The sequence below is a fragment of the Terrapene carolina genome, unplaced genomic scaffold (genome assembly GCF_002925995.2).
Source record: "Terrapene carolina triunguis isolate 2854851 unplaced genomic scaffold, T_m_triunguis-2.0 Scaffold55, whole genome shotgun sequence".
Classification (NCBI taxonomy): Eukaryota; Metazoa; Chordata; order Testudines; family Emydidae; genus Terrapene; species Terrapene triunguis.
The window spans coordinates 985106-998465 of NW_020664406.1; the positions used below are offsets into that span (position 1 = coordinate 985106).

General features: G+C 41.5%; 1 protein-coding gene across 1 annotated transcript in view; it reads right to left on the reverse strand.

Moving 5' to 3' along the window:
* Nucleotides 1-13360, reverse strand: part of LOC112118944 (PX domain-containing protein 1) — a 35035-nt gene that overhangs the window by 9751 nt on the left and 11924 nt on the right. Inside the window, exons 2-4 of the mRNA XM_024217450.2 lie at nucleotides 8257-8348; nucleotides 6081-6198; nucleotides 1820-1931 (exon numbers count right to left, since the gene is read on the reverse strand). Coding sequence (XP_024073218.2) covers nucleotides 1820-1931; nucleotides 6081-6198; nucleotides 8257-8348 — 322 coding nt within the window. The remainder of the gene's footprint in view (nucleotides 1-1819; nucleotides 1932-6080; nucleotides 6199-8256; nucleotides 8349-13360) is intronic.

Sequence of the window (13360 nt, forward strand, 5' to 3'; positions counted from 1 at the left end):
AAAAAAAAAAAAAAAGCGGAGTACAGCGTCCCGACCGAAGATCAATCGGGACGCGGGACAAATACCTAAATATCGGGACGGTCCCGATTTTATCGGGACGTCTGGTCACCCTATCAAAGGAGAGACCCAGCCCCAAAATTGCTGGAGCCCCGTGGGCCACAAGGGGGGAGGTTCTCAGGCCGCAGATGGTCCGTGGGCCGGGACTTTGAGACCCCTGCTTTAAACCCTTTAGCAAACTGATACAGATCACAATCTAAATGAAGTTTAGAAAAGACCTTAAGTTCGGAGACCAAGCTTCTGTCCATTTTATCCGTGATGTTTTTCCTCCCTTGTTTTCCTTGGTTTTTACTGGCTTGACTAATGGGTAGTTCAATGTTTTTCATTCCAAATATTTAAAATTCTTGAATACACTGTTACTCCATCTAGTTGAAGCTATTAAAGTGAAACATCAATCAGTTGGCATGACAGAACTTCACAGGAATGGCTTTCCATAAAAATTAGTCTGTCAACATACTCATCATCTCAAACTCTATTTGAAAGCTTTATCCCCAAAGTGCCTACAACGCAGACCCAAAGGGGAAGCAATCACAAATAAGAAGGTATATTTTAGTTACTGAGTAATAAATTACTTGCCTCCTAGGAGGATTTCACTTCTCTAAGGATCCTTCATTTTTCCACACACTGGGGTCAATCCAGCTCTCACCAAAGACAAAGTGTAACAGGCCAGTGTCCGCTCCTGTTCTGAGATCCCACACAAACAACCTGGAATGCTTTCTGTTTGCTAGCACCTCCATGAGTTTTATTGATATTACCTACACCAAACCACCATCATTATCCTATGCAGCAACTCTCTCTGCAGTTTCCCCTAGTCCTCAGCCCTTTCTCTAGAGAGCGCTCTCACCACCCCGACCTCTTGCTTCCTCTGAACTCTGCTAGCATCCCCCCTTGCACTTCCTTTCCGTGCTTTTTAACTACCCTCTCAGCTAATAGGATAATTAGCTCCTTAGCTCATCAGTCCTCTCATCCCCCAGTTTGATTAGAAAAGCTGTAAAGAGCCAGGCTCAAAAAGCGCAAGAGAGTGTTTAGTAAAAGCTGTAAAGAAATACGCCACTCCTCCAGCAGGCCTTTTCTGGGGGAACTAATTAAAGCTGAGTGATCAGAGTGCTGGGTCAGCTACTGGTTCTCAGCACTCTGTCGCACCGATCAGACCCTTTGTACCTATCACCCTTGAGGACCCACGTTGCATCCATAGTTTTTCCATCAGAAGAGGGCCAGTCTCCTTTAGGGACACTGCAACTCCCATTGGGAGTCTTTCTATTGATTTTTATGACCGCTGCAATGGGCCCTTAGGGTACGTCTACACTGCAGCTATGGATGAGCCCCCCCAGCCCAGGTGGACAGAGTTGGGCTAGTGGAGCTCACGTTAGCATGCCAAATATAGTTGGGTAGATGTTGCAGCATGGTGTACGCTCCAGCTAGCCACCCGAGCTCAGGCCTACCCTGCTCCCTGGGTCCGAGCTCGGGTTGGGAGCCTGAGCCTCTGTCGGCACTGCAATGTCCACACAGCTGTTTTTAGCATAGCAGGTTAAGCCCTGCTAGCACAAGTCTGTCTACCCAGGCTGGGAGGCTCACTCCCAGCTGCAGCATAGACAGATCCTTACAGCCCAGCCAAACTAACCAACCTTTAATCAGCCAGACTGGCAATTTTACCAACACAGGTCTTCCCACAGCACTGCGTTTGTCTGGGTACTAAAATTTTGTTAGGAGAAGGTTACAATTAATTTAAAGACACCAATACTTGGGAACAACGTATACTTACAAGTGCTCTGCTGAATCTACATCCAGGTGCTTGTCTTTTCCGTTTGGTATACTGTGGTCAATAACTATTGTTTCAGTGTTTGCTAAACAAAATCCATTAGATCGCATGATTTCTGTGGGAGAAGGGAAGAAACAGGTAAAATGCTGAAAGTCTGAGATGGTTCCAGAAAAGGTGGGGGAGGGGGAGGGCGACGGGGCAGGAATAGGGTGGCTGCACATCGCACAAAGCTGACATTGCTGCAAACAGGACATACTGAAGTGTCAGTGAATATCTGTGCAAGCTAATTTAAAAGAAAAAGTCTTTATTATTTTGTAGCTTAATGATGAGCTGGACTCATTTGCTGGCTTCATAGCCACTTGAGCAACACCTGAGCAATTTTACTTGTGATCAGTCCTACTGAACTCATGTGCTTGAATATTTGCAGTTCAGAACCCTAATGCGAGAATATTTAACAAATCTTCCCATCTGGGAGAAGGCCAAATTCTGCTCCCATTAAAGCCTGTGCCAGTTCAATGGAGTGGCATCTGCTCCATAAGGTTATAATCCAACTGTACTCTTGATTGTATTCTTCCCAGACAGCAAGTTATCATAATTAAACAAAAAGATGAAGAAAAGAAATAATTACAACACTAAATCAACAACAACCTTGAAAGTAAGTTAAACAATAAGTTTTCCAACAGCAATTTTCCTTGGGCCCAATTCTCTATTGCCTTGAGCCTCGTGTAGTCATTACCTCTCTGCAAATGCTACCAGCTCAGAATGGCTCAATTCTACAGTCATTCTTTATAGGTAGAAGGGTCTGACACAATCCCCATTGAAATCAGTGGACAGACACCTATTGACTTTATGGGGCACTAGATTCAGCTCTAAGTGAATACACGAAGTTATGATATCATACTCAGCAAGATCACTCCAGCAAGCTTACACTTTTTGGGCATGAATGCCATTGATTTCAATCAAGATTAGGCCCAACACTTGCAACTCAAATGAGTGATCATTAATTAACACTCCTACAATTAACAATAAGTTAACTAAACTTCAAAGTTAAAGCTCTCAGGCTGGAAGTGAAGAAACATACCTGCATTTACTTTATAAATTCTGCATGAAACCAAGTTACATTTCAGGGGGCAAATTTTCAACCGGTATACATGGATACAGCAGCACTGTCTTTAATGGTTTCTTACCCATTTACATCAGAGATTTTAGCCTCATGTTCATTAGAACACCTTTTCATTCACTGGGAGCAGCAAAAGTATACTGGGGCTGGCACATCCTTGGATTCTCCTCTCACTTGCACTCATTTCACACTGCCACTGATCTCAATAGATTTTTTCCTAATATACACCAAATTAAGAGGAGAACCAGGCTCTATTTGTTAGTTCTGAGAATTATCTGCAAGAACAACAGGGAACTATCCTGCTGTTGAAAGTTAGGTGGCGTGGGTCTGGACACAAAAGGTTTGCATCTTGAACCCAAAGAGTTTGCCACCCTGTGATACCTGCCAACCTTAGTTGTGAAAAGACCTGAGGTTTGAATTTTTTACAATAAAGATACATTTTTGCATTCAGACTAACACTCATGTGCCTCCATGTTTATGTGGAAAAATTAATCTCTGACTTCTAGTCTATTTTTTATTGCACCCAAGTTGAATAGAATGTATATGTGAGTGGTTTTACATTGAATCCCTCCAGAATTCCACATCAGCTGTGACTCACTGTCAAACATTGTTCAGTAGATTGAGATGCAAACTCAAGGATCAGATTCTGCTTTCATCTGGTGAGTTTTGTTTGTTTCAAATATTTTAATCTGGAGTGGACTGTGTTGGACACAGTTTGTTTTCTTTTAATGAAAACAAAATATTTTTGCAGAGTATTCTGAGGTTACAAGTCACCTAGAGAGTTGTATTAGATCCAATGTAAAGCAAGCCCTGCATGTCACAGTTTTTTCCAAGTGTCCTTGACGTGACCTAAGAATATTACAGCATTACTCCTGCAGTACAGAGCAGTTTAGAAGTTAACCTTTAGTGCCATCTGCTGGAACCATCAACTAAACAATGCAGTCATTTCAGTGTGCAAAATTCAGACTAAGGTTGTGTCAACTAAACATCAGATTCTGGACTTTGTTTTGAAATTCTTTATAACAGCCAGTCAGTACATAAGACTGACTACCACAGAGCGCTTTTGAATACCCAGACAGACAGGAAAAAACAAATCAAGTCAGGCGTGACTATAAACTGTAGGGCCTGACTATAAACTGTAGGAGTTAATTTGGGATTTAAAAACATATTCTTGTTCAGGTCCCATTGTTTCCATAGCTCCTCTATGCATAGGCCTTGCCGAATCTACTGACCGCTAGTCCAGGCTTCACTCTTTGTATCTGAGCATTCATACATGAGAATTAAGATAGTGGTCTCCACACAATTCTTTACCTACTATTAAAAATAACAGTGACCCTCATTCTCTTGTCACACCAGTTTGGTGTAACTTCAGTGACTTCCACAAAGTTATGCTTGATTTACACCAGTGTAAGAGGGAGCAGCACCAGAACTAGTAGCTGCCATCTTATTGTACTCTTAGACCTGCAACAGAATGGTGCCCAGACTATTGCTTAATGACCACATTCCATCTGCTTTTGGACCCATCATGTCAGGCATGCAGAGATGCACACAGACTACGTTATTGTTAAGTAGTTACCTTTAACTACATTTTTCTTCAGAGAACAAAACAAGCATTAAACCCTACAAAAACAAAAAAATTGATTCTCCAGGGTTTAACCAGTTCAGCCCCAATGGAGTTATACTTGATTTATACCAGTATAAGTGTCAAGGGAATCAGACCCAGTATGTCAATTTCCAGTATTATAAACTGCAATTTTTCCTAGACTTTCTTTTAAAGTATATTGTTTAAGAGCACTTTGTTTCACATTATATATTCTTAAGGCTAGATTCTGCCACCCTTACTGACACCGAGTAGCAACTTACTCTACACGTAGTCCCATTGAATATGCTCTTTAGTGTATTTTCAGAGAACATTTTCAGATATATAGAAGCAAAATAAATGGCATATAGTCTAGCACATCATGCACTTAAGTGGGTGACCGATGCAAGAACTGTGCACAGAAATGGTATATGTAATTTCTAATTAACGTATACATAACCTGTCTAGAAATTCATATCTTTGCCATTAGAATTGGCCTAGACATCTTTATCACAGTTCGTTCTGTACATTAGTAAAATGACTAAAAACAGATCCTAAACAAGCTAAATTTTGCAAGATGATATAAATAACAAATGACTGATTTTCTGTGTTTGCATTTACTCCCTCTTGGGATACATTTGCACATGTCATGTACCAATATAGGAAAAACCTACTTTTTTTTGTTTAGATTAATGAATTTATCCACCTCTACTTGACTCACATCCTGGTCAAGGAGAATTAGGTACAGAAAATGTATTCACGCCCTCCCTCTCTCCCGCAAGCATACGAGTAGATACCTGAAGAGACAGACACACAAACCCTCCACTGAAGAGGAGACTGAATTTGTACATGGAATCCAAACCGGGCATGGAATCAATGTTCCACACTTACACCTGCTCTTGTGTTTCATTTAATTTTTTTGATGCTCTTCACCATTGTTTATACAGGTAGGTCTGCTGTTAAATTTCTCAGTCATGCTTTATATTAAGGGTACATTTATAAATCATTTATAAAGGGTTAATAAACTCTAACAAATGATTACTCCTAACCATGGCATATAATCATGTACGAAATCTTCTATTGTACTGATGTAGTTACAACTATCTGTAAGATATATTACTCATGTCTTCTACAGCTTTTCATCTCGTATTAACCCTTCTTAAAATATTTATAAATACACCCTTAGTACAAAATGTGACCATTTTGCATGTTATAGAAATATACTTTATTTAGTTCATGTCCTCTCAGTTTTTCCATTGCGATGTAACGGTACGGACAGCACAAGGACACGGCCTTCTCAAGGAATGGCTAATGGACTCCAAGCAGCGGAAAGAAGAGTCTGAAGATTGTATAATTCCCAAAAGAGTCATCTCAACATGCCTATAGCTCTGCTGCATAGAATGTTTGCCCTTATGATATTCCATACATTAGAAGGCAAGAGCATGGCGAAAGTGGGGGATGAAGGGTTTCTTCTGAAATGTTGAGGAGGGAGGGGAGAGAAAGAACAGACAAATATTTTAATTTAATAATTCTTGTGTGCATTCTAGCGAGCTAATAATTCTTACCTGATATTTTAACCGGACTCTGAAAGCTTGGTTGAATTTTATGGACATTGTCATTTTTTAACACTTGATCTAACGGAGATCTTTCAAAGAAGGTAAGGACAACTTCAGATCTAGAATACTGAAAAAGAACCAAAGAAATATATATTTTCAAAGTTTAAGTCCCAGACGCACCGCTTGGTTTGTTTATCCTATTATCCCCTACCTCCCACCTGTTACTGGGCCAAATCTTGAGAAATGCTGAATACATGCAATTCCTATTGACAACATGCAACTCCCATTGACTACATTAGGCATTCCAGATGCCCAGTGTCTCTCAGGGTTTGTCTAATAAATTATGACTACTTAATGGGCGCGTTTATTTTTGTTTTTTGTTACTTGCCCATCAGTGATTTTCTAGGCACTTTGTATAAAATATAGTTAATGTTCCTTATAATAAACTTATTTGTCCAGTGGGGGAGGGTGGGAGAGTACACTGAACTCATTTGGACATGCCAAAAATCTCATGAAGTCTGAAACTCCTCTCGCTTGCACTCCTTTTCACTAGTGTAACTCCACTGACTTCTGTGCAGTACATTTTGCTCTACACAACAACAAGTAGCCAACCAGATCCATGATCTTCAGATTTCAAAATGACCAACCATTCACATTGGTTATCAGTCACCATGGTCGCCAATTACTGAAGTAGTTTTCTTCCCCAGTAAGCGCTTTGTTTGCTCATGAGTTAGTTTCCTTGGTAAAGACACTGACACAGCAGACGTGACTACACACTTTGTAAGTATCTGACACACTGAAATATAGCGATAAGACTGTCAGGCAGAATGATCACGCCTGGCACATGGTCTATTGGCTACACTGTCATATGATAGGACCTTGGCTGAAAATATAAAATAAAAATACGTTGTATTTTCATGATGCATTCCATTTGAAGAACTCAAAGCACTTAAAATGAATAAAATCACTCAGTATCCCTGCAAAGTATCATTATCCCCATTTTATTGATGGGGAAACTGAGGCACACATGTTCAGTGACTTCCCCATTTATACAGCAAAGCCAGTGCCATGACCAAGAATGCAACTCATCTCCCAACTCCTGCATGTGTGGTTGAACTTCAAGAGCTATTGCTCTTTTACAAGATCTTCCCAAGGATCTTTAAGTGTTTTGCATACATTAATCAAGCCTCAACATAGCCTCGTCATGGAGATAAATATTATAATACCTTTTGTACAGATGAGCAACCCAAGGAACAGAGAGGTTAAGTGACTTGTCCAATTTAAAAAGCGGACTGAATCTAGGGTCTGGATAACATTAAAAGGAAGGCATTCAGAAGCCTGGGGTAGCAGTGGCAAGACTACAAATAATACCCATTATTATTATTATTCATTGGGCACCTTCAGTGTGACTTGTGCAATAAAAACAGGGAAATATACGGTCCCTGCTTGACTGAGCTTACAATCTACAGCCCCAATCCTGCAATCAGAAAACACAGAGGTAGACCCTTGTGCCATACAGAGCCCCACTGAAATCAATGGGAGTCTGCTCATGTGGATCTAATTATAAGATTGGGCCCTCAATTCAACACACCATGCAGGTCAGATATGTTACCCTGAAAGACAAGGAGATGATAGTCATGGCAATGCACAGGTCACTTTGTAGTAAATGTTATGTAACAGAACATTACTTAGATCACTGGTTCTCAATCTGCCGGCTGCTTGTGGTCCAATCAGCACACAGCTGCAGCCCATGTGACATCCTTAGGACCATACAGGTAGTGTATATATATGTTGTGTGGATGCAGCCCTCATAACACAGAGAGAGCAGCGGGGAAAAAAAAAAGCCGCGATCGCAATTGCGATCGGCAGCACTCCAGCAGCAGCTCCACCACGCCGCTTTCTTCTTCGGCAGGATTTCGGCGGCAGGTGCTTCCCTCCGAGAGGGACCCACCGCCGAACAGCCCAACGTGCCGCCCCTTCCCCTTGGCCACCCCAAGCACCTGCTTGCTGGGCTGGTGCCTGGAGCCGGCCCTGGATACAGGGAGAGATGATGTGCAGGATCTTGAACAGCCCCTTCTGCCTCTGCAAAAGCTCAAACAGCCCCATGCCTTCCCATCTAAATGAAGAGGGCAAGTTACTATCCACCGGGTCTGAAGTTCAGTAAGGTGGTACTTTGCATACTTACTTTCCAAGGCATATTTATAATAATCTTCAGAAGCTTCTCCACTTCATTAAGCCTGGCTTCTATATCACGGGCCTCTTTTATTGTGATTAATCCTAGAAACAAGGTAAACACATTGTAAGCGAGAATGAAAATACAAAACATATATGTGGACGTCTATATGTGGTAGACAGATCTAGTTTGCTCAAGAACATGTGGAAAGGCATCAAACAGCATGCCTAATTGATACACATCTTTTACCTTAGGAGATGATGACCCATTGTCCAGAAGTAGCTCCCCTAACTTAATTTCAGAGTGTTGTTGTGTTGGAACACAGGGAGGGATATTAAAACAAAAAACCCAAAATCCTCTTTATAGGGCCATAATCCATCCTTATTTGTCAAAGAAGAGTGGAAAAGAAAATACCCACACAAGAGAAGAGGAAAGAATCAAACACAAGCTAAACAAAGCTCTTTGAGAGCAGTCTCATATTTCTTTGAACATAATATGGTACAGGAGCAATAATCAAAGGAAGATTTTTCAAAACCCTATTTGTAAACAGCTAGACTGCAGGACAAGTGTCTTTTGCTACAACTGTCATGGTAATCATCCACCATGAACGTTATCACACAGCCATAGAAATGATCAAGATGGAAAAAGACATGTTAGGTCCTCTACACCATCTTAATATCCAGTCAGTGCAATATATTTACAGTGCTTTGTCTCTATTTTAAATGTCTCAGAATAAGAGGCTTCCACCATAATACCTGAGAGATTTTTTTCACAACCTAACAGACCTCATTGTTGGAAAATGAGGCAGTCCTAAAGGCTGCTGCAGAAAAAAATCCAGCAAACTGAAAAACCTAGGTGAATCTTTTAAAAGCAGACAACAAAAACGTGTAAAATAGTTTGAGGTAGAACCCTGTCCTTGAGCACTCTGATAATTTTTGTGGTTTTACACTCATATTTTCCTGTTTTTTAAAAAAAGTTTTAATCTCCTTGTTTCTGTGTGAAAGACCCATACAAGACTGTCAAACATACAAAACGAACAAACTAAGGACAAAAATATAGAAAAATGTCACCTCCATTTTCCTTCCAATCTCTCTCTGACATTGTTATCTTAGGCTGTGGCTACACTACACAGTTTACAGCGGTGCAGCTGTGCCACTGCAGCACTGCTAGTGCGGATACTCTAATCTGACAGGAGAGAGCTCTCCCATCAATTTAATTAATCTGGCCCCTGCAAGCGGTGGTAGCTACGTTGGCGGGAGAAGCTCTCTCCCGCCACATAGCACTGTTCACACTGGCACTTAGATCGGTGTAACTTACATCGCACAGGGGGGCGGCGTATTCACACCCCTGAGTGACATAAGTTATACCAACATAATTAGTAGTGTCTACACAGCCTTATTTTAGGTGTTGCTTGTAGCACTGGCACATATGTAACTTCCAGGCAGAACTGTGAGTTTAGGCTGGCAATGGTCCTTAAAGTACAGCTTTAGTTTAAAAAAAAAAAAGGTTACAGACTATCTCAACAGCAACTACTACTGGCAATGGGCCCCAAATTTACATCATCCATGGCAGAGCAGAGGATTGCCAAGGATGGACCAATAGGATGTTGGATGTGTTGTCACATTCTGCTATATTCTATACAAATCCATTCGGCACACTGTAACTTCCCCTATTTCTTCCATGCTCAAGGAAGGAAGAGGTTCCTTGCCCAGAGTCCGAGTCAACTCCCACTGAAATCAATGTGAGTATTTCTGTGGACTTTAAAGAGAGTTGGATTGGGCCTAAAGAAATTAGACACAGCAAAACCAACAGCCCTTAATATTGGGGTGCTCAGAATCTTGATCTAGCTCTGAATTTTGTAACTAATAGGCACCTACAGAGATTCTATCTTACCACAATGTAGGTGAATAGGGTTATTGGGAAGTTGGACCAACATATAGATATAGCCTCATTTTCTACGTCTTTCTAGTTGCTTGGTAGCCTATTTTGCCAGCTCTTTATTCCAGGCCAGCCTCACCTGTGCTTTGACATGGGGCCAATGATTCTATATGCAAAGTGGCACAGTACTGTTTGCCTGGCTTTTACTATGAATAAGTAGGTAAGTAAATAAATCTATATATTCATGTCTTAATATTAGTGACATCATAGCAGAATTTTCTAAAGCCTTCACGATCCATCGCTAATTTCAAGGGCTGAGCAGCTGACCTTCCAGTGATCTGCCATATACTATCCATCCATCATTGTCTCGCTGGTCGTCCCCCACTACAATGACCCCCACCATTCCTTCCATAATAACTTTCTCCGGTTATTTCCATCTCTACAACTTACGTGACCAAGTACATATCAAGATCTGCTTTTCTCCAGTAATATTTCTAACATAGGCATTCATCTTTTTTTCCTGCCAGACATACAGCATTATATAAAAACTTTCTGCAAATCCTTGAACACAATGGAACTACTTGCACGAGAACAGACTACACCTCTACCCCGATATAACGCTGTCCTCGGGAGCCAAAAAATTTTACCACGTTATAGGTGAAACTGCGTTATATCGAACTTGCTTTGATCCGCCAGAGTGCGCAGCTCCCCCCCCCCGGAGCACTGCTTTACCGCGTTATATCAGAATTCGTGTTGTATTGGGTCGTGTTATATCGGGGTAGAGGTGTATTTGTGTAAGTAAAGGTTTTCAGGATTGGGCTCCCGTGTTGCAGATTCAAGACACTGACACACCTCCTAATCTTCCTAAAGAGATGGCTGGCAGGGATGAGTATTTGTCCAAGTAAGAGCTCTCTCTGTCTACAATGTCTATTCTTTCATCAGAAATGGCAGATGAGATTTTTAGTCTCTGGAACTTCACAGGCCACCCAGTAGGGGGTTCTACAGCTCCATGCATCCACCAAGATTTTCCATCATAAGCAAGAGATTTCACCTCTAGTACATGTTTCTAACCTCTAGATCAGGGGTCGGCAACGTTCGGCACGCGGCTCGCCAGGGTAAGCACCCTGGCGGGCTGGGCCAGTTTTATTTACCTGCTGACGCGGCAGGTTCGGCCGATCGCGGCCTCCACTGGCCGCGGTTCGCCGTCCCGGGCCAATGGGGGCGGCGAGAAGCGGCGCGGGCGAGCGATGCCAACGTTGCCGACCCCTGCTCTAGATCTTGGAAAAGAATCAGCTACAGACCAAATACAAAAACCTACTAGAAAACTGGAACAGAAGGCTTTATAGCTTTTAGCACAATAAAAAACATTTTTATTAAAACCTTAAACAACGTAACAGAAGAAAAGAAGCGGAGTGGGGAGGAAGGAGATTAGGAGTGATGAGAGGCAGCGAAAACTCCTACCCTTTTGCTTTTCTACCGAAAGCCTGTAAGAGCCATCCATGCTCACTTGTTACCTCTGAAAATAATGCTTCCTCTCAGTGACTGACAAGTGCCAATTTGTGGTCAGACTGCATGATTAGCACATGGGTCTGCTTTTAGGATCATGCAAATCTGCACTGCCACAGAGAGAGCTCCAGGACAGCCTTTGCCTACAAGCATGAATAAGGACTATATATGCACGAATAAATCGCTATAAACGTTCTCACTCACTACAAACATGCAGCCTAAAGCTGCTGATCTTATACGATTAGTCACTATGAATTCAGCTAAGTACAGGCCCCTCTGCTTTATGCATCTGCATTCTAAATATGTGGAAAATACCCAAATGGTTTTACATGTAAACTGAAGCCAGCATAATTTCATTTGTAATATTTGCACACATTATATAATTTTAAAAATTAACAGGTACAAGACATGCCATAGTACTTTCAGTAACTGTAGGCCACGATCCTGCAATTTATGGGACTGCTCACATGCATAAGAGTTCGCAGGATCAGTCGGAGTAACTTTTGGCCGAGAGGGTTGCAGGATTTCACCCAAGTCCTCCATTTACATTGCTAACGCAGACTTGGAAACCTTGTTCAGACAGAAGTCCTTAAATACAGGAAAATAAATCAGAAGAAGATGCCTTGTAGCTTGGAACCCAACTGTACTATTTTTCACTTGTTCAGTCATGCATACGTAGGTTAGCTGAGAAATATCCTAATGAGGTCATGGAGAAATGTTGCTCACACTCCTTTTCTTCTGCTGCAGTCTGACTTCTAATTGAAAGCATGTGCTAGATCCTCCCTGGAAACTTTGCTGTGCTGTCTTATTATGTGTACTATGCTTGGACAAATAACTATCATTTCAAGTGATTTAAATGCTGTAAACACCCATCTTTATCGTTCTTAAGCTAAACTGGATTTCCATGGGCTTCTTCTCCCCACCACAAAACCTTCAGTTATATACAAATGTTACTGAAATGTGAATAATTATAATAGTTTAATATCCATACACCTAATCTTGCACACGGCTGAACTTTTATGTAACACACATACATAGCAAAGCATTTATTTGCATGTTTTTTAACTGATAGAGGACGGGGGAGGAATTTCACTCAATGGTGCCCAGCTCACTATATCACACACACTGTTGATGAGAAATGTACATAATGAATCACTTATAAAAAGATCTACTGACTTCCAAGGCAAAATAGCTACATACATACATAAGAGATGTAAGTCTCACACACCATCCCTAGATAATGCCATGAATAGGTCTTTGCTTTTCCAAAAATGTAGCTATGTTTAAGTTGGCAATGTCTCAGACAGGTTCCAAATCCTGTTCATCTTACTCACAAGATTAGCCCTATTGACTCCAATGGGACTAACTCATGGGTAAGGGGTGAAGGGATTGGCATAGAGATCCTCCCCTTCCGCTCTTACGTTTAACTCACTAACCACGGAACCTTACTAGAGCATGGAGGTCAAAGCAAGTGTATGCTTTCTGCAAAGTGTGTGAGATGTTGTACTGTGATTACTATTACATATTATCCCCCACGGCGTATATGAAAAAATAAATCACATTGTACCTTCCTCTCCTCGACCCAGACTGCCATCTCCCATGGGAAAACCCACAGGAGGGAGCAAGGTAAACCAAGAGGTGGACAATCCCATGAAGTACACCTGGCAAAGTTTTCCTATATGGAAAGGAATTGAGAGACCACAAATTTTGGAGGTTGAGCCCCCTCCCAATT